A 26,157-nucleotide genomic window follows, 5' to 3' on the forward strand; every position below is an offset into this window, starting at 1 on the left:
CTGAATTTACCACAGGTGGACTCCAATTAAGCTGTATGAATATCTCAAGGATGATCAGTGGAAACAGGATGCACCTGAGCTCAATTCTGAGCATCATGGCAGAGGCTGTGAATACTTATGTGCATACGATTTCTTAGTTTTTAATTTTTTTCAAAATTGTTTTTAATTTTTAATAAATTGTGTGTAGATTTGAGGGAAAAAATGAAATCATTCCATTTTGGAATAAGGCTGTAACATAACGAAATGTGGAAAAAACGTGAAGTGCTGTGAATACTTTATGGATGCACTGTATATCCAGATAGAAAAAGTTAAAAAGCCAGCCAGACTTTCACTGACATGGTCACTTCCCATGCAGCAGTGTCTGCTCCTCCAACCCCTTGCGATTTCAAATTAAATTCACTCTGAAAGAAACATCAAGAAAGGTTGTTTTGGGGTTGTTGTTTTTTTGTGTGTACCTATATTAGAGATAGCTGAATCTCACGTTGGCGGACAACTTTGCCTAGGTAGCAAAATGCTACTATTTTCCCTGGACACTTTTAAAGTTTTGCATCCAACACTGAATTAGGTTCATAAATGAAATGGCTGCCTCGTCTGGAACTTTAAGGACAGGATGAAAAAAATAAGAATTTACTCACCGGTAATTCTATTTCTCGTAGTCCGTAGTGGATGCTGGGGACTCCGTCAGGACCATGGGGAATGGCGGCTCCGCAGGAGACAGGGCACAAAATTTAAAAGTTTGACCACTAGGTGGTGTGTACTGGCTCCTCCCCCTATGACCCTCCTCCAAGCCTCAGTTAGGATACTGTGCCCGGACGAGCGTACACAATAAGGAAGGATTTTGAATCCCGGGTAAGACTCATACCAGCCACACCAATCACACCGTACAACTTGTGATCTGAACCCAGTTAACAGTATGATAACGTAGGAGCCTCTGAAAAGATGGCTCACAACAATAAACAACCCGATTTTTTTTTGTAACAATAACTATGTACAAGTATTGCAGACAATCCGCACTTGGGATGGGCGCCCAGCATCCACTACGGACTACGAGAAATCAGCATCCACTACGGACTACGAGAAATAGAATTACCGGTGAGTAAATTCTTATTTTCCCTGACGTCCTAGTGGATGCTGGGGACTCCGTCAGGACCATGGGGATTATACCAAAGCTCCCAAACGGGCGGGAGAGTGCGGATGACTCTGCAGCACCGAATGAGAGAACTCCAGGTCCTCCTTAGCCAGGGTATCAAATTTGTAGAATTTTACAAACGTGTTCTCCCCTGACCACGTAGCTGCTCGGCAGAGTTGTAATGCCGAGACCCCTCGGGCAGCCGCCCAAGATGAGCCCACCTTCCTTGTGGAGTGGGCATTGACAGATTTAGGCTGTGGCAGGCCTGCCACAGAATGTGCCAGTTGAATTGTGCTACAAATCCAACGAGCAATCGTCTGCTTAGAAGCAGGAGCACCCAGCTTGTTGGGTGCATACAGTATAAACAGCGAGTCAGATTTTCTGACTCCAGCCGTCCTTGAAATATATATTTTCAATGCTCTGACAACGTCCAGCAACTTGGAATCCTCCAAATCGCTAGTAGTCGCAGGCACCACAATAGGCTGGTTCAGGTGAAACGCTGATACCACCTTAGGCAGAAAATGAGGACGCGTCCTCAATTCTCCCTGTCCGAATGGAAAATCAGATATGGGCTTTTATACGATAAAGCCGCCAATTCCGACACTCTCCTGGCTGAAGCCAGGGCCAGTAGCATGGTTACTTTCCATGTAAGATATTTAAAATCTACCGATTTAAGTGGCTCAAACCAATGGGATTTGAGAAAATCCAAAACTACATTGAGATCCCACGGTGCCACTGGGGGCACAACCGGGGGCTGTATATGTAGTACTCCTTTTACAAAAGTCTGGACTTCAGGAACTGAAGCCAATTCTTTCTGGAAGAAAATCGACAGGGCCGAAATTTGAACCTTAATGGACCCTAATTTGAGGCCCATAGATAATCCTGTTTGCAGGAAATGTAGGAATCGACCCAGTTGAAATTCCTCTGTCGGGGCCTTCCTGGCCTCACACCATGCAACATATTTTCTCCAAATGCGGTGATAATGTTGTGCAGTCACCTCCTTCCTGGCTTTGACCAGGGTAGGGATGACCTCTTCCGGAATGCCTTTTTCCCTTAGGATCCGGCGTTCAACCGCCATGCCGTCAAACGCAGCCGCGGTAAGTCTTGGAATAGACACGGTCCCTGCTGAAGCAGATCCCTTCTTAGAGGTAGAGGCCACGGATCTTCCGTGAGCATCTCCTGAAGTTCCGGGTACCAAGTCCTTCTTGGCCAGTCCGGAGCCACTAGTATCGTTCTTACTCCCCTTTGCCGTATAATTCTCAGTACCTTGGGTATGAGAGGCAGAGGAGGGAACACATACACTGACTGGTACACCCATGGTGTTACCAGAGCGTCCACAGCTATTGCCTGAGGGTCTCTTGACCTGGCGCAATACCTGTCCAGTTTTTTGTTGAGGCGGGACGCCATCATGTCCACCATTGGTCTTTCCCAATGGACTACAATCATGTGGAAGACTTCTGGATGAAGTCCCCACTCTCCCGGGTGAAGATCGTGTCTGCTGAGGAAGTCTGCTTCCCAGTTGTCCACTCCCGGGATGAACACTGCTGACAGTGCTATCACATGATTTTCCGCCCAGCGAAGAATCCTTGCAGCTTCTGCCATTGCCCTCCTGCTTCTTGTGCCGCCCTGTCTGTTTACGTGGGCGACTGCCGTGATGTTGTCCGACTGGATCAACACCGGCTGACCCTGAAGCAGAGGTTTTGCCAGGCTTAGAGCATTGTAGATTGCTCTTAGTTCCAGTATATTTATGTGAAGAGACGTTTCCAGGCTTGACCACACGCCCTGGAAGTTTCTTCCTTGTGTGACCGCTCCCCAGCCTCTCAGGCTGGCATCCGTGGTCACTAGGACCCAGTTCTGTATGCCGAATCTGCGGCCCTCTAACAGATGAGCACTCTGCAACCACCATAGCAGGGAGACCCTTGTCCTTGTCGACAATTTTATCCGCTGATGCATCTGCAGATGCGATCCGGACCATTTGTCTAGCAGATCCCACTGAAAAATTCGTGCATGGAATCTGCCGAATGGAATCGCTTCGTAAGAAGCCACCATTTTTCCCAGGACTCTTGTGCATTGATGCACAGACACTGTCCCTGGTTTTAGGAGGTTCCTGACGAGTTCGGATAACTCCCTGGCTTTCTCCTCCGGAAGAAATACCTTTTTCTGAACAGTGTCCAGAATCATCCCTAGGAACAGCAGACGTGTCGTCGGGATCAGTTGGGATTTTGGAAAATTCAGAATCCACCCGTGCTGTTGGAGCACTACTTGAGTTAGTGCTACTCCGACCTCCAGCTGTTCTCTGGATCTTGCCCTTATCAGGAGATCGTCCAAGTAAGGGATAATTAATACGCCTTCTCTTCGAAGAAGGATCATCATTTCGGCCATTACCTTGGTAAAGACCCTGGGTGCCGTGGACAATCCAAACGGCAGCGTCTGAAACTGATAATGACAGTTTTGTACCACGAACCTGAGGTACCCTTGGTGTGAAGGGCAAATTGGGACATGAAGGTAAGCATCCTTGATGTCCAAGGACACCATAAAATCCCCTTCTTCCAGATTCGCTATCACTGCTCTGAGTGACTCCATCTTGAACTTGAATTTTTGTATGTACAGGTTCAGAGATTTCAGATTTAGAATAGGTCTTACCGAGCCGTCCGGCTTCGGTACCACAAATAGCGTGGAGTAATACCCCTTTCCCTGTTGTAGAAGGGGTACCTTGATTATCACCTGCTGAGAATACAGCTTGTGAATGGCTTCCAATACCGTCGCCCTGTCTGAGGGAGACGTTGGCAAAGCAGATTTTAGGAACCGGCGAGGGGGAGACTTCTCGAATTCCAACCTGTAACCCTGAGATACTACCTGCAGGATCCAGGGGTCCACCTGCGAGTGAGCCCACTGTGCGCTGAAATTCTTGAGGCGACCCCCCACCGCCCCTGAGTCCGCTTGTAAGGTCCCAGCGTCATGCTGAGGCCTTTGCAGAAGCCGGGGAGGACTTCTGCTCCTGGGAAGGGGCTGCTTGCTGCAGTCTCTTACCCTTTCCTTTGCCTCGGGGCAAATATGAATGTCCTTTTGCTCGCTTGTTCTTATAGGAACGAAAGGACTGCGGCTGAAAAGACTGCGTCTTTTTCTGCTGGGAGGGGACTTGAGGTAAAAAGGTGGACTTCCCGGCTGTTGCCGTGGCTACCAAATCCGATAGACCGACCCCAAATAATTCCTCCCCTTTATACGGCAATACTTCCATATGCCGTTTGGAATCCGCATCGCCTGACCACTGTCGTGTCCATAGACTTCTTCTGGCAGATATGGACATCGCACTTACTCTTGATGCCAGAGTGCAGATATCCCTCTGTGTATCTCGCATATAAAGGAATGCATCCTTTAATTGCTCTATAGTCAATAAAATACTGTCCCTATCCAGGGTATCAATATTTTCAGTCAGGGAATCCGACCAAGCCACCCCAGCACTGCACATCCAGGCTGAGGCGATTGCTGGTCGCAGTATAACACCAGTATGTGTGTATATACTTTTTAGAGTATTTTCCAGCCTCCTATCAGCTGGATCCTTGAGGGCGGCCGTATCAGGAGACGGTAACGCCACTTGTTTGGATAAACGTGTGAGCGCCTTGTCCACCCTAGGGGGTGTTTCCCAGCGCGCCCTAACCTCTGGCGGGAAAGGGTATAACGCCAATAACTTCTTTGAAATTAGCAGTTTTTTATCAGGGGTAACCCACGCTTCATCACACACGTCATTCAATTCCTCTGATTCAGGAAAAACTACAGGTAGTTTTTTCAGACCCCACATAATACCCCTTTTTGTGGTACTTGCAGTATCAGAGATATGCAAAGCCTCCTTCATTGCCGTGATCATATAACGTGTGGCCCTACTGGAAAATACGTTCGTTTCTTCACCGTCGACACTAGATTCGGTGTCCGTGTCTGGGTCTGTGTCGACCGACTGAGGCAAAGGGCGTTTTACAGCCCCTGACGGTGTTTGAGACGCCTGTACAGGTACTAACTGGTTTGCCGGTCGTCTCATGTCGTCAACCGACTTTTGCAGCGTGCTGACATTATCACGTAATTCCATAAACAAAGCCATCCATTCCGGTGTCGACTCCCTAGGGGGTGACATCACCATTACCGGCAATTGCTCCGCCTCCACACCAACATCGTCCTCATACATGTCGACACACACGTACCGACACACAGCAGACACACAGGGAATGCTCTGATAGAAGACAGGACCCCACTAGCCCTTTGGGGAGACAGAGGGAGAGTTTGCCAGCACACACCAAAGCGCTATAATTATATAGGAACAACCTTATATAAGTGTTGTTTCCTTATAGCTGTTTAAATATATATAATATCGCCAAAAAATGCCCCCCCTCTCTGTTTTTTACCCTGTTTCTGTAGTGCAGTGCAGGGGAGAGCCTGGGAGCCTTCCTAGCAGCGGAGCTGTGTAGGAAAATGGCGCTGTGTGCTGAGGAGATAGGCCCCGCCCCCTATTCCGGCGGGCTCTTCTCCCGGTTTTTCTGAGACCTGGCAGGGGTGAAATACATCCATATAGCCTCATGGACTATATGTGATGTATTCTTTTTAGCCAGAAAGGTATTAACATTGCTGCCCAGGGCGCCCCCCCCAGCGCCCTGCACCCTCAGTGACCGCCGGTGTGAAGTGTGCCTGAGCGCAATGGCGCACAGCTGCAGTGCTGTGCGCTACCTCATGAAGACTGAAAAGCCTTCAGCCGCCGGTTTCTGGACCTCTTCTTACTTCGGCATCTGCAAGGGGGTCGGCGGCGCGGCTCCGGTGACCCATCCAGGCTGTACCTGTGATCGTCCCTCTGGAGCTAGTGTCCAGTAGCCTAAGAAGCAAATCCATCCTGCACGCAGGTGAGTTCACTTCTTCTCCCCTAGGTCCCTCGTTGCAGTGAGCCTGTTGCCAGCAGGACTCACTGAAAATAATAAAACTATCAAAACTTTTACTCTAAGCAGCTCTTTATGAGAGCCACCTAGATTGCACCCTGCTCGGACGGGCACAAAAACCTAACTGAGGCTTGGAGGAGGGTCATAGGGGGAGGAGCCAGTACACACCACCTAGTGGTCAAACTTTTACATTTTGTGCCCTGTCTCCTGCGGAGCCGCCATTCCCCATGGTCCTGACGGAGTCCCCAGCATCCACTAGGACGTCAGAGAAATAGGATTTTAATTACTTACAGGTAAAACCTTTTCTCGTAGTCCGTAGAGGAGACTGGGGTTCCATTTAGTACCATTGGGTATAGACAGGTCCACTAGGAGCCATGGGCACTTTAAGAATTTGATAGTATGGGCTGGCTCCTCCCTCTATGCCCCTTCTACCAGACTCAGGCTAGGAAACTGTGCCTGAGGAGACAGACATACTTTGAGAGAAGGATAGATAAAGATAGTGGTGAGATTCCGAACCAGCACACACAGACAGAGAAAAGCTATGCTAATGCAACTTTAAACAGGAACATCAACAGCTGATACAATAATACTTAACCAAGTAACAGTGCAGGAAGAACGAAGCACCGGGCCGCCACCCAGTATCCTCTACGGACAACAAGAAAAGGATTTACCTGTAATTAAAATCCTATTTTCGCTTACGTCCTAGAGGATACTGGGGTTCCATTTAGTACCATGGGGATGTACCAAAGCTCCAAAACCGGGTGGGAGAGTGCTGAGGTTCCTGCATAACTGATTGACCAAACTGAAGGTCCTCAGAGGCCAAAGTATCAAACTTGTAAAACTTAGCAAACGTGTTCGAGCCTGACCAAGTAGCTGCTCGGCAGAGCTGCAAAGCCGAGACACCCCGGGCAGCCACCCAGGAAGAACCCACCGACCTAGTAGAGTGGGCCTGTACAGCCTTCGGAACCGGCAAACCTGCCGTGGAATAAGCATGCTGGATAGTGAACCTGATCCAGAGTGCAATTGTCTGCTTTTTTGAAGCAGGACACCCAATTTTATTGGGATCATATAGAACGAACAGCGAGTCGGATTTCCTGCGACAACCTGTTCTCTTTACATACACCTTCAAAGCCCTCACAACATCCAAAGACTTTGCAGTAGCAGAAGTGTCCGTAACAGCCGGAACCACAACAGGCTGGTTGATGTGAAACGCGGACACCACCTTAGGAAGAAATTGCTGACGAGTTCTGAGTTCAGCTCCGTCCTCATGAAAAATTAAGTAGGGACTCTTATGAGACAACGCCCCTAGCTCAGACACATGTCTTGCTGAAGCCAAGGCCAACAGTGTGATGGTCTTCCACGTAAGGTACTTTACGTCCATCTCCTGTAACGGTTCAAACCAGTACGATTGGAGGAATTGCAGCACCAAATTGAGATCCCAAGATGCCGTGGGAGGCACAAAGGGACGTTGGATGCGCAGAACACCTTTCAAAAAGGGAGAGAAGTTAATTGTTTTTCAAAGAAAATGCACAAAGCCGAAATCTGGACTTTTATGGAGCCCAGACATAGGCCCACATCCATACCTGCCTGCAGAAAAAGCAGGAAACGTCCCAGGTGAAATTTCACAGCAGAATATTTTCTGCCCTCACACCAAGAGACATATTTCTTCCAAATACGGTGGTAATGTTTAGATGTTAACCCCTTCCTGGCTTGGATCATAGTCGGGATAACTTTGTTAGGGATCCCTCTTCTGGCTAGAATCAGCTGTTCAACTTCCATGCCGTCAAAGGTAGCCATGGTAAGTCCTGACAGACGAACGGGCCCTGTTGCAGACGATCCTCGCGAAGAGGTAGAGGCCACGGTTCTTGGAGGAGCAACTCCAGGAAGTCCGCGTACCAGGTCCTTCTTGGCCAGTCCGAAGCAATGAGAATTGCTTGAACCTATTCCCTTTTTATTCTTTTCAGAATTCTTGGGATCACAGGAAGTGGAGAAAACATGTACACCATCTGATAGACCCATGGAGTCATCAGTGCGTCCACTGCCACTGCCTGTGGGTCTCCCCGCCTGGAACAATAACGCTTGAGCTTCTTGTTGAGATGAGAGGCCATCATATCAATCTGTGGATATCCCCACCGACGTTTCAAGCACCTGAACACTTCTGGGTGAAGGCCCCACTCCCCCGGCTGCAGGTCGTGTCTGCTGTGGAAGTCTGCTTCCCAGTTGTCTACTTCCAGAATGTAGATCCCCTGATAACGCCACAGCGTTTTTTTCTGCCCCGAGAAGAATTCTTGACACCTCTGACATTGCTGCTCTACTTTTCGTTCCGCCCTGTCGGTTTATGTACGTCACTGCAGTCACATTGTCCGACTGGACCTGAATGGCCCGATCCTGAAGATAAGAGGCCTGCAGAAGGGCGTTGTATATGGCCCTGAGTTCCAGAATGTTGATTAGAAGGGCGACTTCCTGACTTGACCATCTTCCTTGAAACTGCACCCCCTGGGTGACTGCTCCCCAAACTCTGAGGATTGCGTCTGTAGTAAACAGGATCCATTCCTGAATTCCGAACCTCCGACCCTCGATGAGGTGAGAAATTTGTAGCCACCACAGAAGGGAGATCCTGGCTTTTGGCGACAGACGGATCCTCTGGTGCATGTGAAGATGCGATCCGGACCATTTGTCCAACAGATCAAGCTGGAAGGGTTTTGCATGAAACCTTCCGTATTGAAGCGCCTCGTAATAGGCCACCATTTCCCCCAGAAGTCGAATGCATAGATGCACTGATATGCGGGTTGGTTTCAGGACATCCCGAACCATCGAATGGATTAGCAATGCCTTTTCCAACAGAAGGAACACCTCTGCGACTAAGTGTCCAGTATCAATCCCAGGAATTGGAGCCTCCGTGTTGGCTCCAAGTGTGATTTTGGAAGGTTCAGAATCCACCCGTGATCATGGAGAGTTTGGTTGAGAGGCCAATGCTGTCCAGCAACCTCTCCCTGGACGGCGCATTTATCAGAAGATCGTCCAGGTATGGAATTATGTTCACCCCCTGCTTGCGAGGGAGAAACATAATCTCTGCCTCGGTGCCGTGGAGAGACCAAATGGCAGGGCCTGGAACCGGTAGTGACAGTCCTGCAGTGCAATCCGTAGATAAGCCTGATGAGGCGGCCAGATCGGAATGTGAAGCACGCATCCTTGATATCCAGAGACACAAGGAATTCCCCTTCCTCCAGATCTGAGATCACCGCTCTCAGAGACTCCATCTTGAACTTGAACACTTAAGAACGGATTCAAGGACTTGGGGTTCAGAATTGGTCATACCGAACCGTCCAGTTTCGGTACTACAAACAAATTGGAATAGTACCCCTTGTTGTGCAGATGAGGTGGAACTGAAACAATGACTTGAGTCTGTACCAGTTTTTGGATGGCCTGCTGTAAAGTTATACTTGCCTGGTAAGCCAGATTTGAAGAATCTGTGAGGTGGGAGGTCTTGGAACTCCAGTCTGTAGCCCTGGGAAATAAGATCTATGACCCAGGGATCCCAGCACGAACTTGGCCAGAAGTGACTGTAGAATTTAAGCTGGGCTCCCACCTGACAGCCCTCCAGGCATCGCGGTCCACTGTCATGCTTAAGGCTTTGAGGAAGCAGAGACTGAGCTCTGTTCCTGACTACATGCAGTTGCTGGTTTGCGTGGTTTACCTCTTGCACCTCTGGAAGATGTAGAAGCACCTCTGGATTTTCCCTTAAACTTGGCTGTCCGAAAGGACTGTAAATTTGAAGCTGAATAAGCTTTCCTGGCTGGGGAACCTGCAGAAGGAAGATACGTAGATTTACCCACAATAGCTTTGGAGATCCATTTGTCTAGTTTGTCTCCAAACAAGGCCACTCCTGTGAATGGCAGGCCTTCCACGCCTTTCCTGGAGTCCACATCAGTAGTCCACTGGCGTAGCAACAAGCCCCTGCGTGCTGACACTGCCATAGCGGTGGTGCGTGCATTAAGCAAACCAATCTCTTTTTTGGCCTCCACCATAAAGTTCGCAGAGTCCTGTATATTAGGGAGGCTGCACCAGGAACAGGCAATACAATTTTACGTGACAGCCTAGAGACTGATGCGTCCACTATCTGGATTTTCCCATTTTTTCCTATCCTCCAGAGGAAAAGGAAAAGATGAGAGCAACCTTTTAGGAATCTGAAACTTCTTATCAGGATTAACCCATGGTTCTTCAAACAGGGTATTCAAATCCTTTGACACAGGAAAAGTGACTGGTGACTTCTTTTTTACATTAAAATAAGATTCCTCACACTTCTCTGACACCTTATCAGGAATATGCAGAACATCTCTGATAGAGGCTCTTATAGAGGTTATTCCCTGTGACAGAGCCGCATCCCCCCCTCCTCCAAATCCACCTCACCCTCCTTCATGTCTGACCTGTCAGCGTCTGAGTCAGACTGCAGGATATGGGACAGAAATCGCTTTTGCGGACAAATGGGATGGGACTGAGACACTGGTTCTCTAGTCATAAACTCATTCACAGTCTGTCTTAAGTATTGCATCTCTTTCTCATTGCAGGATAGCTTTGTAGAAATATTTGAGATCATTCCCTTAAATGGAAGTAACCCAATCCAGTTCAGCCCCGCTATTCTGGGAAGGTGCACTGCCCTGAGTACCCAGTAGTGAGCCCCCCTGGTGAAGAGGAACACTCCGCTGTACAAGAAACACGCACTTTGCCTGACATAATGTAAATGTGACAGCACACACACAGGAAAAGATTAAGCACAATTAACCCACAAAGAGCCCTTCAGGGAGACACAGTTATTTGGAGCCAGCCCTCACAGTGCCCTTATCGCTAATGCCAAGCTTAGCCGGGTCGCAGACTAAGTACCCTGAGAGGGGACTTAGTACACTAATAATCGCTCCCCCCCCCTGCTATGACCCGCTGGTACTGCTGAGGGAATCTGGAGCCTCTCCGGAGGAGCTGCGCTTCCCTGTCAGTCAGCGTCTGTGTCTACTGCACAGGGAAAATGGCACTGGTGAGCAGCTAGACCCGCTCATAGTGAAGACCCCACCCCTTCAATGGCGCGCGGTCTTCCGCTTTTTTCAGACTGGCTGAGGTAACCTGGTGCTTAAAATGGAGAGAAAACTGTTTTAGGGCTGTTTTTGCCAGTGTGGGTACTGTGTACAGTGTACTGAGACGCAGCTGTGTACTGTGTCTGGGGACGCATTCCGTCTCGGTTACAAGCCGTGTGTCTACATACCCTCATGCCGCCATATTGGCCGGCGCCCCGCTAGTCGGGACGCCGGCTTAGTACTCACCACTCTTCTTTCTTCTGGCTTTGTTAGGGGTGGCGGCGTGCTGCGGTAATGTACGCTCGCATTGGTGGGGCTTGCGAATAGTTCCCTCAGGAGCTCAGTGTCCTGTCAGTGGGGAACGGCACCATTAACCCTTCAAGAGGTTGGGCCGTTCCCCCCACGAAGCAGGCAGGCTGGTGCCAACCAGCCCTGCCTGAAAATAACAAACATATAAAATAAATGCAGAAAACTCTTCAGGAGCTTCCATAAGCGTGACCGGCTCCTCCGGGCACATTTTCTAAACTGAGTCTGGTAGGAGGGGCATAGAGGGAGGAGCCAGCCAACACTATCAAATTCTTAAAGTGCCCATGGCTCCTAGTGGACCAGTCTATACCCCATGGTACTAAATGGAACCCCAGTATCCTCTAGGACGCAAGAGAAATACAAGCAGCTATTCATAAAGTGGGTATTTTGTGGCTTTTCATTTACCCTTACGCGACTTCCTTCCCTGTATTGTTCATCTCAGATTATGGTGGGGGAAGAAAGGCATAACCGACTGGAGGTAAAAAAGTCACATCGCCTGTAGTGTGGCTTGCCGGCCGATCTCGGACGTTTTTTGTAAAGGGGCAATAACTTACCAGGCATGGTTTTGCTCTTACATTATTCTGCACAGGGTTATGATGTAGTTTTTACAGTGCATTGCTATTATTAATCTGGTACATCATCATCCACTGACTAGCAGTATTTACTATATATTTATCATGAAACTCAGACCGCGCACTCTCTAATAGTTAGCCAAGTCTCTGCGGTGATTTAGCACAGCCCTAAGCATGGGTCCGTACCACTACATTCCCTCTGTAGGCCTTTCATGTCACTGTCCGACATTGTGCTCAGTTGCTGGTAGGCTACCGCTCTCTAATGCACATGTACATTAAAGATTCACTTGGCGGGGAACCGGCGATGCAAAGTTATCTCAAAGTCAGCCCTAGAAAGAGCCTTGCTACAATTTTTCTCAGGTTGTTCTCAACGCCCCAGCTGAAAACCCCCAAAAAACAAACAAAAAAAAAACCACAGTCTAGGATTTTAACACCCCCTAAAACTGTGAATGCTTTTTAAGTGAACACTACACTTCCACATCAATGCATAATACCGAAAAAAAAAAAAAAAAAAAAAAAACATTAAAGAGCAGCCGCCATCATCTGACATGCAAAAGCCCAGGTAAAACAAACTGTAAGTAGAATACTTGCTCAGTTACACTCGGGAAACAAGTGAAATCCAAGCACGCATACATGTTTCAACAATAGCATACAGCAGATGCATATCAAGAGATTTTCTTACCTCAAGTTCTTTGTCACTGAGAGAACCCAGGCTACATAGGCTTTGGTTAGAAGACTCACTGTTCAGTTGTCCCTAAAAAACAGAATACAAAACAAATGTCATGGGACCAAGTGGTCAAACTAATACACATGAAAAGCAACTGTACCTTGTGGAGTTTATATTTCTACAGCTTAACATATTTTTATGACTAGCAAGTGAGGATTGCTGAAAATATTTAATCTAAATGCTGTGTTTAGTAACTATCTGGCAATGTAACTGGTCCAAAATAGTTTTTCAGCTCAAATTTTGCCAGCTCAGTAAAAAGTTGGGAATGCTAATTTTTGTAGCCAAACCAATATATAAATCACATTGTAACACTATCTCGCAAAATGGAGTTTTGACTTAAGACTGACATCAAACGCATGTTTAAGAATGCAGAGCCCATACCTTGGATCCCTTTTGGTAGGTACCGACCACTGTATGCTGGGATCACCCCAAGACCTGCCCTTTTACAGTTGCTCTGTCCCAGTTGTCTAGTCAGCATAATTGTCCTTTGTCAAAATTGCCAAAGATCCTTACACCTTCCCATTTTTTCTGCTTGCAGTACATTAACTTCAAGAACTGACTGTTCACTTGCTGCCAAATATATTCAACCCCTTGCCAGGTGCCGTTGTAACAAGAATCAATGTTATTCACCTCACCTGTCAGTGGTTTTAATGTTACGGCTATTCAGTGTATACCTAGGACACACACAGTTACTGCATCAGTTAAAAGTCACATATAAATAGTTACGTTAGCCGTAATGGATTTTAGTAGTTTTGGTGGAACAATAAAATAGCTTCTGTCATTTCATATTTTTGGCTAAAATTAAACAGTTGATTATTTTGAAGCTTATTGCCACATTCAGGCGCAGACTTATCAAGCCTTGGTGAGTGATATATTGCACAGTGATAAAGTACAAACCAATCAGCTCATCACTGTCATTTTACAAACACAGCCTGTGACATGGCAGTTGGGAGCTGATTGGTTGGTACATTATCACATGCAATTTATCACTCTCCAAGTCTTGATGAATCTGGTCCTCAGTAAGTTAACAACTATCACAAAGGCGACTTTCCCAACATGTTTTATCAAATATTTATACAGGTTGAGTATCCCTTATCCAAAATGCTTGGGACCAGAAGTATTTTGGATATCGTTTTTTCCGTATTTTGGAATAATTGCATACCATAATGAGATATCATGGTGATGGTACCCAAGTCTAAGCACAGAATGCATTTATGTTTCATATACACCTTAAACATACAGCATGAAGCTAATATTACCCAATATCTTTAATAACTTTGTGCATTAAACAAAGTGTGTGTACATTCACACAAATCATTTGTGTTTCATATACACCTTATACACACAGCCTGAAGGTCATTTAATACAATATTTTTAATAACTGTGTATTAAACAAAGTTTGTTTACATTGTGTCATCAGAAAACAAAGATTTCACTACCTCACTCTCACTCAAAAAAACGAGATTTATGGTAAGAACTTACCGTTGTTAAATCTTTCTGCGAGGTACACTGGGCTCCACAAGGAATAACATTGAGGTCTAGAGCAGGATCTTGAGCCGAGGCACCAACAGGCTCAAAGCTTTAGACTGTTCCCAAGATGAATAGCGCCGCCTCCTCTATAAACCCACCTCCATGCCAGTGAGCTCAGTTTAGTTAACCAGCCCAATGCAGTAGCAGGTACCAGAGATGACAACCGCTCATAGCCAATTAAACCACACACTCACCGCAGGAGAGAGTGTCAGCGGCTATGCCAATACCAACTCAAAAAAGCTAAGTGCGTCTGGGTGGGCGCCTTGTGGAGCCCAGTGTACCTCGCAGAAAAATTTAACAACGGTAAGTTCTTACCATAAATCTCGTTTGCTGCTGCGGGGTACACTGGGCTCTACAAGGAATAACATTGGGGATGTCCTAAAGCAGTTACTTATGGGAGGGGACGCACCGTAGCGGGCAAAAGAACCCGGCGTCCAAAGGAAGCATCCTGGGAAGAGGAAGTATCAAAGGCACAGAACCTAATAAACGTGTTCCTCGAGGACCACGTAGCTGCCTTGCACAATTGTTCAAGGGTCGCACCACGGTGGGCCGCCCAAGAAGGTCCTCCCGACGGTGTAGAATGGGCTTTGATGGTAGCAGGAACCAGATGACCAGCCTGTACATAAGCATATGCAATCACCATTCTAATCCATCTGGACAATGTCTGCTTAGAAACCACGTTTGTGAAAACCAAACACAAAAAGAGAATCAGATTTCCTAACGGAGGAAGTTCTCTTCACATAGATACGGAGAGCCCGTACCACATCCAAAGACCGCTCTTTGGAAGACAACTCAGGAGAATTAAAAGCCGGAACCACAATCTCCTGGTTAAGGTGGAAAGAAGACATCACCTTGGGTAAATAACCTGGGCGTGTCCGAAGAACCGCCCAGTCACGGTGAAAAATCAAATAGGAGACTTATAGGATAAGGCACCCAAGTCCGAGACCCTTCTAGCTGAAGCAATAGCCAGCAAAAACAACACCTTAAGGCAGTGGATTCCAAACTTTTTTGAATCATGGCGCTCTAGAATATCAGAATTTTTTTCACGGCACACCTAGGCCAAAAAATTGAGAAATTTAGAAAGAAATTTTACATTAAGTAGATTGCGTTTATATGTCATCCTTATGGTCAGTTGTGTGGTGAGGGACAAGATTTGCTTCTGTTTGACCACATATTTTATGACTAGCAGCCACCAGCACTGGTTTGGTCCTGGACCACACCTGGGAGCCACGGCACAGAGTTTGGGTACTTCTGCCTTAAGGGAAAGCCACTTAAGGTCAGCAGAGGTAAGAGGCTCAAACGGAGACTCTTGTAAGGCCTCCAAAACCACCGACAGATCCCAAGGGGCCACAGGTGGCACATAAGGAGGCTGAATCCTCAGCACACCCTGAGTGAATGTATGGACATCAGGTAGGGTAGCGATCTTCTCTGAAACCTAACCGACAAGGCCGAGATGTGAACCTTGAGGAAGGCCAGACGCAGGCCTAAATCCAGGCCTTGTTGTAGAAAAGCCAATAGTTTGGCCGTACTAAACTTGAAAACGTCATGATTGTGAGACGCACACCAAGTAAAAGTTAGCATTCCAGACCCTATGGTATATCCGAGCAGAAGCTGGCTTACGGGCCTTCAACACAGTTTGAACGACCGCCTCAGAAAAACCCTTGGCCCTCAGGACGGAAGCTTCAAGAGCCATGCCGTCAAAGCTAGACGGGCCAAATCCTGGTAAACACAAGGGCCCTGAACGAGGAGATCTGGTCGTTGTGGAAGTAGAAGGGAACGATCCAACGAGAGGCCCTGTAGATCTGTGAACCAGTGCCGCCTGGGTCACGCTGGAGCGACTAGAAGTAGGTTTCCTCCTACTTGCTTGAAACTCCGTATTACTCTGGGCAGGAGGGGGACAGGAGGGACACCGGAGGGAACACATACGGCAATCGAAAGTTCCACGGGATTGATAGAGCACTCACGAACGCTGCTTGAGGATCCCTTGTCCGTGCTCTGAAGACCGGAACCTTGTGATTGTGTTGAGACGCCATCAGGTACACATCTGGGAGACCCCACTTGTCCACGAGTAGCTGAAACACCTCCGGATGTAGGCTCCACTCTCCGGCGTACATGTCCTGACGACTGAGATAGTCCGCCTCCCAGTTCAGAACGCCCGGAATGAACACTGCTGATATGGCCAAGAATCCTTGATACTTCCCTCATTGCCATGCGGCTTCGAGTGCAGCCCTGATGATTGATGAACGCCACTGTGGTGGCGTTGTCAGATTGTACTTGAACAGGTCTGCTCTGTATCAGATGTTGGGCCATTGTCAACGCATTGAACACTGCCCGCAGTTCCAGAATGTTTATCGGGAGTACAGACTCCTCCTCGGTCCACCGACCCTGAAGAGAGTGTTGTTTCAGCACCGAGCCCCAACCTCTCAGACTGGCATCCGTTGTCAGCAGGACCCAGTTGGATATCCAGAAGGGACTGCCCCTGCTCAATCGTTGGTCCTGAAGCCACAGACTCCGGGACAGACGGACCTCCGGAGATAGGGAGATCATGTGAGATCTGATTCGGTGAGGCAGGCCGTCCCACTTGGACAGAATCAACTCCTGCAGAGGGCGAAAATGGAATTGAGCATACTCCACCATGTCGAAAGCCGACACCATGAGACCTAGCACTTGCATCGCCGAATGGATCGACACTTGCGGACGGGATAGGAAGCATTGGATCTTGTCCTGAAGCTTCAGGACTTTCTCCTGAGACAGGAACAAACGCTGGTTGTGGGTGTCCAATAACGCTCCCAGGTGTACCAAGCTCCGAGCCGAAACCAGGGAGGATTTTTTCCAATTGATCAGCCATCCGTGGGCTTGCATGCACTGGATTGTCAAATCGAGATGACACAGGAGAAGTTCTGGGGAACTCGCCAGGATCAACAAATCGTCTAGGTATGGTAGTACCCTGACCCCATGACGACGTAGCGTGGCCGTCATGACCGTCATAACCTTGGTTTAGACCCGCGGAGCTGTTGTCAAACCAAAAGGTAATGCCCGAAATTGGTAATGAAGGTTGCCCATTGCAAACCGCAGGTACTGCTGATGAGATACCGCAATAGGAATATGTAGGTAGGCATCCTGTATGTCCAGGGAGACCATATAGTCCCCAGGCTCCATGGCCAGAACAATAGAACGCAGCGTTTCCATACGGAACTTGGAAATTCGCACATGCATGTTCAAGGACTTCAGATTGAGAATGGGCCGCGAGGACCAGTTCGGTTTCGGGACTAGAAACAGCGGTGAATAGAACCCCGTGCCCCTCTGAGTCAGAGGCACCTGTACCACCACTCCTTTGGACAGGAGGGAATGTACTACCGAGTGCAACATGCTTGCTTTTGCCGGATCCAGAGGCACATCTGTTCGGCAAAATCGATGAGGGGGGCGATTCTTGAAGGGTATGGCGTAACCTCAAGCAACGACTTCCCTCACCCAGATATCCGAAGTGGTCTTCAACTATTCCTGGGTAAAACCTAGAAGTCGGCCCCCCACCCTGGGATCTCCCAGAGGGAGGCCTGCTCCGTCATGCGGTCGGCTTATCAGTTTTTGAAGCCGGCTGACAGGCGGCCCAAGCACGCTTCGGTCTGGGCTTGGCAGGCCTGGAAGTACGGGCTTGCTTTGGGTACGCCTGACCTTTTGCTTTACCTGAAGGACGAAAGGGCCGAGGAAAAGTACTTTTAGGCTTCTGTGCTGAAGGAACCGTACTATGTAGGCAAGCTGTTTTAGCAGTAGCCAGAGCAGCCACAATCTTATTGAGGTCTTCTCCAAAGAGAATGTCTCTCTTGAAAGGAAGTACCTCCAGGGTTTTCTGGAATCCAAATCCACCGACCAGGAGCTCAACCAAAGGATACGTCTGGCCAAAACGGTCACAGTAGCAGCCTTGGCCGCAAGCACCCCGGCATCGGAGGCCGCCTCCTTAAGGTACAGAGAAGCCGTGGCAATGAGAGACATTGTCGAGCATGCTCAGATGCATCAGAAGGCAGTTCCGCCTCAAGTTCCTGAGCCCACGCTTCAACAGCTTCAGCAGCCCAAGTCGCTGCAATAGATGGCCTTTGTACAGCCCCAGAAAGGGTATAAATCGCTTTTAAACAGCCCTCCACCCGACGATCTGTCGGTTCCTTCAGAGAGGTGACGGTAGTTACTGGCAGGGCAGAGGAAACAACCATACGCGCCACATGAGAATCTACAGGCGGAGAGGTTTCCCAATTTTTACAAACCTCCGCAGACAGAGATGAGCGAGCCAACAGTCTCTTATTCGGTGTAAACTTCGTCCCTGGATTTTCCCAGGATTCCTGACGTATGTCAATCAGGTGTTTAGAGTAGGGTAGAACCTGCTTAACCACCTTCTTACTCTTAAACCTATCAGGTTTCTTGGAGACAGTCTCAGGCTCAGACTCATCAGCCACCTGAAGAATGAGCCGTATCGCCTCAATCAAATCCGAGACATCCACGGACGATTTCCCCTCCCCATCTGAAACATCAGCGCCAGTGTCCGAGGGGTCAGTATAAGCACCGTCCTCTTCAGAGGACGTGTCAGGTAAGGCCGCGGATCGGGAGGAGGTAATGGCCCTTTTAGAAGACGACTTAGTCTTATGAGGGCAAGAGTGAGCCTTAGATTTGGACATGGATCGGTTCAAATGCTGTAACTGAGTGGAAAGCTGATTCGCCCATGGCGGGAACCATAATCTGTGGTAGCGGCACAGGTGGTCCCACAGGGGGCGTCAATTTAGTTACAAGCGTATTTAACAATGTGGAAAATGTAGCCCAAGGAGGTTCTTGTGATGCCCCGAGTGCTACCGACCCACTGGGGGGCAAGGAAGCCCCTGAAACTGAACTCTCAGCTGCTAAATTATCCTCCATTCCATCAGTGGCCTCACTACCACGCAGTGTGGGAGAGGCCCCAACGTCGTTGCCACGTGTAGCAGACATAACAATGCGCATAGTAATGGGCTACGTGGTCCTCTGTGAACACGTTCATAAGGTTCTATGCCTTAGATACTGCCGCTTCCCAGGATGCTTCCTTTGGACGCCGGGTTCTTGTGCCTGCTACAGTGCATCCCCTCCCATAAGGAACTGCTTTAGGACATCCCCATTATCCATTCCTTGTGGAGCCCAGTGTACCCCGCATGAGAAAACGAGTTTTATGGTAAGAACTTACCTTTGTTAAAACTCTTTCTGCGAGGTACACTGGGCTCCACAAGGCGCTCACCCTGACGCACTTAGCTTCTTTGGGTTGGTATGGCATTAGCCGCTGACACGTCTCCTGTCGTGAAAATGCGGTGTTGTGGCTACTAACCATTGTCGTCTCTTTTCCTGCTGCTGCATTGGACTGGTTAACTAAAAACTGAGATCTTGTGCAGGGAGGCAGGGTGATATAGGAGGCGGCGCTATGCATTCTGGGAACAGTCAAAGCTTTGAGCCTGTTGGTGCCTCGGATCAAGATCCTACTCTACACCCCCCATTATCCATTCCTTGAGAAAAGAAATAGGACTAGTACGCTAAGTGAAATACCCTGCAATAAGGCAACCACGCAGCAGCTACATGCACACACACGTATATATAGTCACAGATGTACCATGCAGAAATTATGTACCATAAACTGCACTGGACTAGCTATACAAAGTAATACTCCGTATGGCTATATGTGATAACAATAGATATAACAAACGCAGTAGGCACTGGATGTATATCACAGGGTGTTTGTACCACACAACCCTGACAGTATGCACTCTTTCTTAACTAACACAGTCGCAGTGACAGGTAGAATACTCAAGTGTCCTGTAGGAAGCACAGCACTGGCAGTCAGGCGGTTCCACAGAGGAGGATTTGCCCCAGCAATCCCAGGAACAGTAAGGCTCAATCTGTAATGGCTGCTGACCGGGAGGGAGGGAGAATGAAAGCAGCTCCAGGGCGGGAACATTGCAGAAATGGCGCCCTGGGGCCGGGGCCTCAGGTCCGGCCTGCTCCCCCTGCAGGCATCCCCACCGGGCGTGCGAGCAGTAAAGAATGTGAGGGGGTAATGGTACCACGTCCCCCCTAACCTGTGCCCATACAGAATCACCCTGGTGGCTAGTGGAACATTAGCCCAGTAATCTGTGTCCACAGCCGCATGGGATCGCGGTGCAAAGTGCGACACAGAAGCCCCTTACCTCCCCCTTGTCAGCGGCCCCACGATCCGGGAGACGGCGGCGTATGCGTGACTCACGGACAGAGAGAGGAAGAAGCCGGCGCCTCCGCTGTAGTGACCCGGCAACCACAGCGCGGGAGTATACAGTGCCGCTAGGGGTGATGGAGCTGCAGCAGAGACGCCTATTAGACACAGCCTGCTGCAGCCCTTGTAAAATCCTCTTCTTTTCTTTAAAGTTAAAGCTAAGAATAGGCTGCCTGAAGCAGCCTCCTGTTAAGTGACCTGCTACTGCAGGCACCAACTACAAACTGAGCTTACTGGCATGGAGGCGGGGTTATAGAGGAGGCGGCGCTGTGCATCTTGGGAACAGTCTAAAGCTTTGAGCCTATTGGTACCTCGGATCAAGATCCTACTCTACACCCCGATGTTATTCCTTGTGGAGCCCAGTGTACCCCGCAGCAGAAATTCTGTATTTCGTAATATTCCGTATTTCGGAATATTTGGATATGGGATACTCAATCTGTAGTAGCCAAGTCTTCTATGTGCTGTAACTCCCAGATTGTTCTTAACACAAAAAAAAACAATGTTTCTTCTGAAGGACTGTATCCAGATTTACCTTTGCAACCCCGGCTCCTGTAAATCTTGCTTCCAACAATTCCTGGCGCCGAGGGTCCAGGCTGTGCAACTCTTCCATCATTTCCACTACAACAAAATTGAAAGAGAGAAATGAGGAATCAGATTATACAGGAATGAAAGTTTTAGGAGTCAAATAATTTTAAGATTATGCTTGAAAAAAAGTCAGCACGTTGAAGTTTGACATAAGAGATACTAACAAAATAGCTAAACAAAAAACAGTTACCTCTAATTACTTTAAATAAACTGCTATTAATGAAAGATACACTAATCACAGAGGCGACATACAGCTCAGTTATATCAGAATACAATGCGCATTCATCGAAAATATTTTTTTATGGTCAGGTCAAATCAACATATTTATGCAGGTGAAGCAAACACTTGATTTTTAGGGATGGCATCAATATCCTGGCGGTTAAAATCCCAACTGTCAGAATGCAGACAGTGCCAACCCACATTCAAAATCCTCATGGATCCTGATCCTGAGTATTATAACTCTAACCTAGGGGTGGGCAAAATACGGCCCGCGGGCCGGATGCGGCCCGCAAACCGATCCTGCCCGGCCCACTGCCTCTCACCAGCGAGCAATGACAAGCGGCCCGAGCGGCTGAGCTGCTTGTCATTGCTCTGCACTGCAGTACCTCCAAGCTGCCAGCGGCGCCTATCTCCCCTGCTGCTGCGTTGTAGCAGCCTCCTCCAGAGTCCCCAGTGACAACGGCTGTGTTCAGCCGAGAAGGGGGCGGGGCTACGTGCCGATGAGGGGGCGGGGCTACACGGGACGTCAGGGGGCGGGGCTACACGGGACAAGAGCCAGACTGCTACAGATCCATCCTTCCTGCCACTGCCAGCCAGATCAGTAAGTTATTGGGAAAAGTGAAAGAAAGTGTGTGTGTGTGTGTGTGTGTGTGTGTGTGTGTGTGTGTGTGTGTGTGTGATAGTCATAGGTGTGCGCAGGGGGGGTGCCTGGTGCGCACAGGCACCCCCTAATGTCTGGCACCTCGATCTCCCATGCCTGATGCAGCGATCGCCGAGCAGGCTGATTACTGTCCCCTCTATGCTGCACCCTGTCAGGACTGCATTACTGACCAGACGCCTGGGTTAATCAAGGATGCCACCGCCCACCTATCACACCCGCCACATGCCCACCTCTCTCCTTCTATGCTATGCCAACTCCAGACACTGATGAGGATCAGCATGCAGCCAGCGTTCCTCTTAGGAAGAGAAATTCAATACTGGCAGGCGGCCGGCAGCAGCATTGACACGTCACTCATTTTTCCAGCAGCAGCAGTACTAGTCTGCGACTGTCAGTGTCAGTGAGTGGCTGACTTGTAAGTAAGCTGCTGCAGCTTGCAGGGGAAAGAGAGGGGCAGCCAGACCAGGCTGAGGAGGAGCTTTGTAATTGCAGTGAGTGCCATCAGGGGTGTTTGTTTGGTGCACACCACAACTTCTGACAATGTATCTGCTTTAATAGGCTTGGCACAAGGGTGGATATTTGATATTGCGTTGACGTCAATAGATGGTGCTAGACACACCCAAAAGGCGGTGCTAGACACACCCCTCCGACGGTGCACCCCCTAATAAAATGTGCTGTGCACGCCTATGGTGATAGTGTGCATATATTTGTGTGTGCGGGCAGTGGCGTCAGACTGTTTTTAGGTTTGGGGGAGAGATCTTTAGCTCTCGCTGTACCAACCCCTCCCGTGTTCTGTCACCATCATGTTCTGTCACTATGTCACCCCTCCCCCGTGTTCTGTCACTGTGTCACCCCCCCCCCCCGTGTTCTGTCACCCCCCCCCCGTGTTCAGTCACTGTGTCACCCCCCCCCCCCATGTTCTGTCACTGTGTCACCCCCCCCGTGTTCTGTCACTGTGTCACCCCCCCGTGTTCTGTCACTGTGTCACCTCCCCGTGTTCTGTCACTGTGTCACCTCCCCGTGTTCTGTCACTGTGTCACCTCCCCGTGTTCTGTCACTGTGTCACCTCCCCGTGTTCTGTCACTGTGTCACCCCCACCGTGTTCTGTCACCCCCCTCCCCGTCTTCTGTCACTGTGTCACCTCCCCGTGTTCTGTCGCTGTCAACCCCACCATGTTCTGTCACCATGTCACCCCCCCGTGTTCTGTCACTGTCACCCCTACCGTGTTCTGTCACCCCCCCTCCCCGTGTTCTTTCACTGTGTCACCCCCCCCCGTGTTCTGTCACCGTGTCACACATCCGTGTTCTGTCACTGTGTCACCCCCCCCGTGTTCTGTCACTGTCACCCCCTCCCCGTGTTCGGTCACCGTGTCACCCCCACCATGTTCTGTCACTGTCACCCCCCCTCCCCGTATTCTTTCACTGTGTCACACTCCCCGTGTTCTGTCACCATGTCACACATCCGTGTCCTGTCACTGTCACCCCCCCTCCGTGTTCTGTCACTGTGTCACCCCCACCGTTTTCTGTCACCGTGTCACACACCCGTGTTCTGTCACTGTCACCCCCCCTCCCCGTGTTGTCACCGTGTCACCCCCCCCGTGTTCTGTCACCGTGTCACCCCCACCGTATTCTGTCACTGTGTCACCCCCCCATGTTCTGTCACCCCCACCGTGTTCTGTCACCCCCACCGTGTTCTGTCACCCCCACCGTGTTCTGTCACCGTGTCACACCTTTCCCCAGGGGCCATAAGACACTGGATAATTTGCTTGCTGCACAATAATTATCCTAAATAAAATGTTAATGTGTAAAAAGGCTCTCTACCTGCCGTAATGTGTGTAAAAGGGGCTCTACCTGGTGTAATGTGTGTAAGTGGCACTGTGTGGCGCAATTTGAATAATGGAGACTATTGTGCAGCCTAATATGAATCTGTATTATTTTTTGCCCACACCCCTTCCACATGAAGCCACGTCCCTATATTTTTGGCAAGTGGGGCGAGCTGCTATTTTGTATGTGGCCCTCGGATACTGACAGGAAATGTCAAGTGGCCCCTCAGCTGAAATAATTGCCCACCCCTGCTCTAACCCTAACTGCCCCCTCCCACAGCCTAACCCTAACCGTCCCCTCCCACAGCCTAACCCTAACCGCCCCCTCCCACAGCCTAACCCTAACCGCCCCCTCCCACAGCTTAGCTTGATTTGGTATGTGGAGTGCTGCTCTAACTGGATTATTATATGGATTACTGTTGTGAAGGTACTTAGTCTTCTGTGCTAATGCACCCTTGAAGTAGTACAGATATCACTACGTGTCTATCAGGAATTATTTTGTTCACATGAGCACTGAGCACAATGGAAACGGCCGAGATGAAAGAGCAAATTTGGCTATACAAGGTACGACATTGACTTTCACTGATGCAGCGGCAGAGACTATACTGTTTGCACGACAATTACATGATGATTTGGATTCTCACCTTGTTCAATATTTATATAGAGCAAAGGTCTTCAACCTGTGGATCTCCAGCTGCTGTGGAACTAAACATCCCAGCATGTCCAGCCTCAGTTTTAGCATGCTTTAATAGCAAAACTGTGGCAGGGCATGCTGGAATGTGTAGTTCTGCAGCTGGAGGGCCACAGGTTGAAGACCCATAATATAGAGAAAGGTTGAAACTTAAACAGAAAGAACTTGACTATCTCTACCATGGTATAACATTAAGTGACTATTACAAAAATAAGAGGACACGGAGAGGTTTCCCTGTGCGGAACATTCCTACCATTGGTCGATTCAATACAGCATTTTGCATCCTGATGACGAAGTGAAGTAAAACGTCGAAACGTTGAAATATTAACCTGCTTTTTTTTGCTGTTTTTATGTGTGGACAGAAATTACAGTACAGAAAACTGCTAATTTGGGCTTAAGCCTCTATCAAACGATCATATCAGGTGAAATGCACAATGTATGGTGATGAAGGGTGCCGTCATTACGCCACATCGCTTGCAGAGTTCAGTGAAAAGATGTATTGCATAAAACTGCAAAAGGCTTAAGTCTCATACTTACTGGCATGAATTTTGTACACTATACTAGTGTTTATTTTACCTTAGTGTCACAACTGATAAAAGATCGTACACTATGGTTTACAATTTACCCACTTGCAATGTTATTCGTATTAAGTAGTATTGTAGTTTTCCCACCTGCACCAGGGCTGTCTTAAAAGCATTGTAGGCACTGTGCAAGCACTATGGGGCTACTACAGACCAATTTACGCAAATAAATAATCTCTCCTGCAGTCCCGCACCATCTCTCAACAAGCTTCCATATACAGCAGTCTGATTGTTGGATAGCTTCAGCCATCCACCAGTCATCATGCAGACAGTCATTAACAGTCTGTCTGCAGGCAGGGATGTAGGTAGAGAATACGGCACTCTGAATGGTGGATAGTTTCACTCATCCACCAGTCAGTATGCCGATAGCCATTCACTGTCTGGCTGCAGGCTGGAAGGCAGGTAGAGATGCCCAGATCACCCCTGTCCTCAGACCCCTAGGATAGTTGGGCCTTGGTTAGCTGCCCAGTGTGGCTGTTAAGATGGCACTGGCCAGCATTCATTGTTCCACACTGAATGCTGTGTGCTGACTTGACTTAATTCTGGATGAATAAAACACTATTTAAAAAGCCTGTGTGACACCAGCTCAAAACATCATGATCTTAAGCTCTCCGGGCAATACAATTATTAGAATTGTCCCTGTTTAGTGGAGCTAAGAAAAACGGGACAATTTCAATTACATGAAAAATAGGTTATTGTATTAAAAAGGTTATGTACACTTATGATTTTGTTGCCTCACATCCTGGAATTAAAATGAATTGTTTGAAGGTTTGCATAATTTCATTCACAGAAAGAATAAGAATTTACTCACCGGTAATTCTATTTCTCGTAGTCCGTAGTGGATGCTGGGAACTCCGTAAGGACCATGGGGAATAGCGGGCTCCGAAGGAGGCTGGGCACTCTAGAAAGATCTTAGACTACCTGGTGTGCACTGGCTCCTCCCACTATGACCCTCCTCCAAGCCTCAGTTAGGTACTGTGCCCGGACGAGCGTACACAATAAGGAAGGATTTTGAATCCCGGGTAAGACTCATACCAGCCACACCAATCACACCGTACAACTCGTGATATGAAACACAGTTAACAGTATGAAACAATAGAGCCTC

At 48.6% G+C, this 26,157-nt stretch overlaps 1 protein-coding gene across 4 annotated transcripts in view; it reads right to left on the bottom strand.

Annotated features, from left to right (window-relative positions):
• The window catches only part of TLK2 (tousled like kinase 2), a 449,799-nt gene that overhangs the window by 335,967 nt on the left and 87,675 nt on the right, over positions 1-26,157 (bottom strand). For all 4 annotated transcript variants that reach the window (XM_063959450.1, XM_063959447.1, XM_063959449.1 and 1 more), the window contains 2 exons: positions 21,029-21,114; positions 12,672-12,743 (listed from right to left, as the gene is read on the bottom strand). In XM_063959450.1, the coding sequence (XP_063815520.1) occupies positions 12,672-12,743; positions 21,029-21,114 (158 nt within the window). The remainder of the gene's footprint in view (positions 1-12,671; positions 12,744-21,028; positions 21,115-26,157) is intronic.

Source organism: Pseudophryne corroboree, chromosome 3, assembly GCF_028390025.1.
Source record: "Pseudophryne corroboree isolate aPseCor3 chromosome 3, aPseCor3.hap2, whole genome shotgun sequence".
NCBI lineage: Eukaryota > Metazoa > Chordata > Amphibia > Anura > Myobatrachidae > Pseudophryne > Pseudophryne corroboree.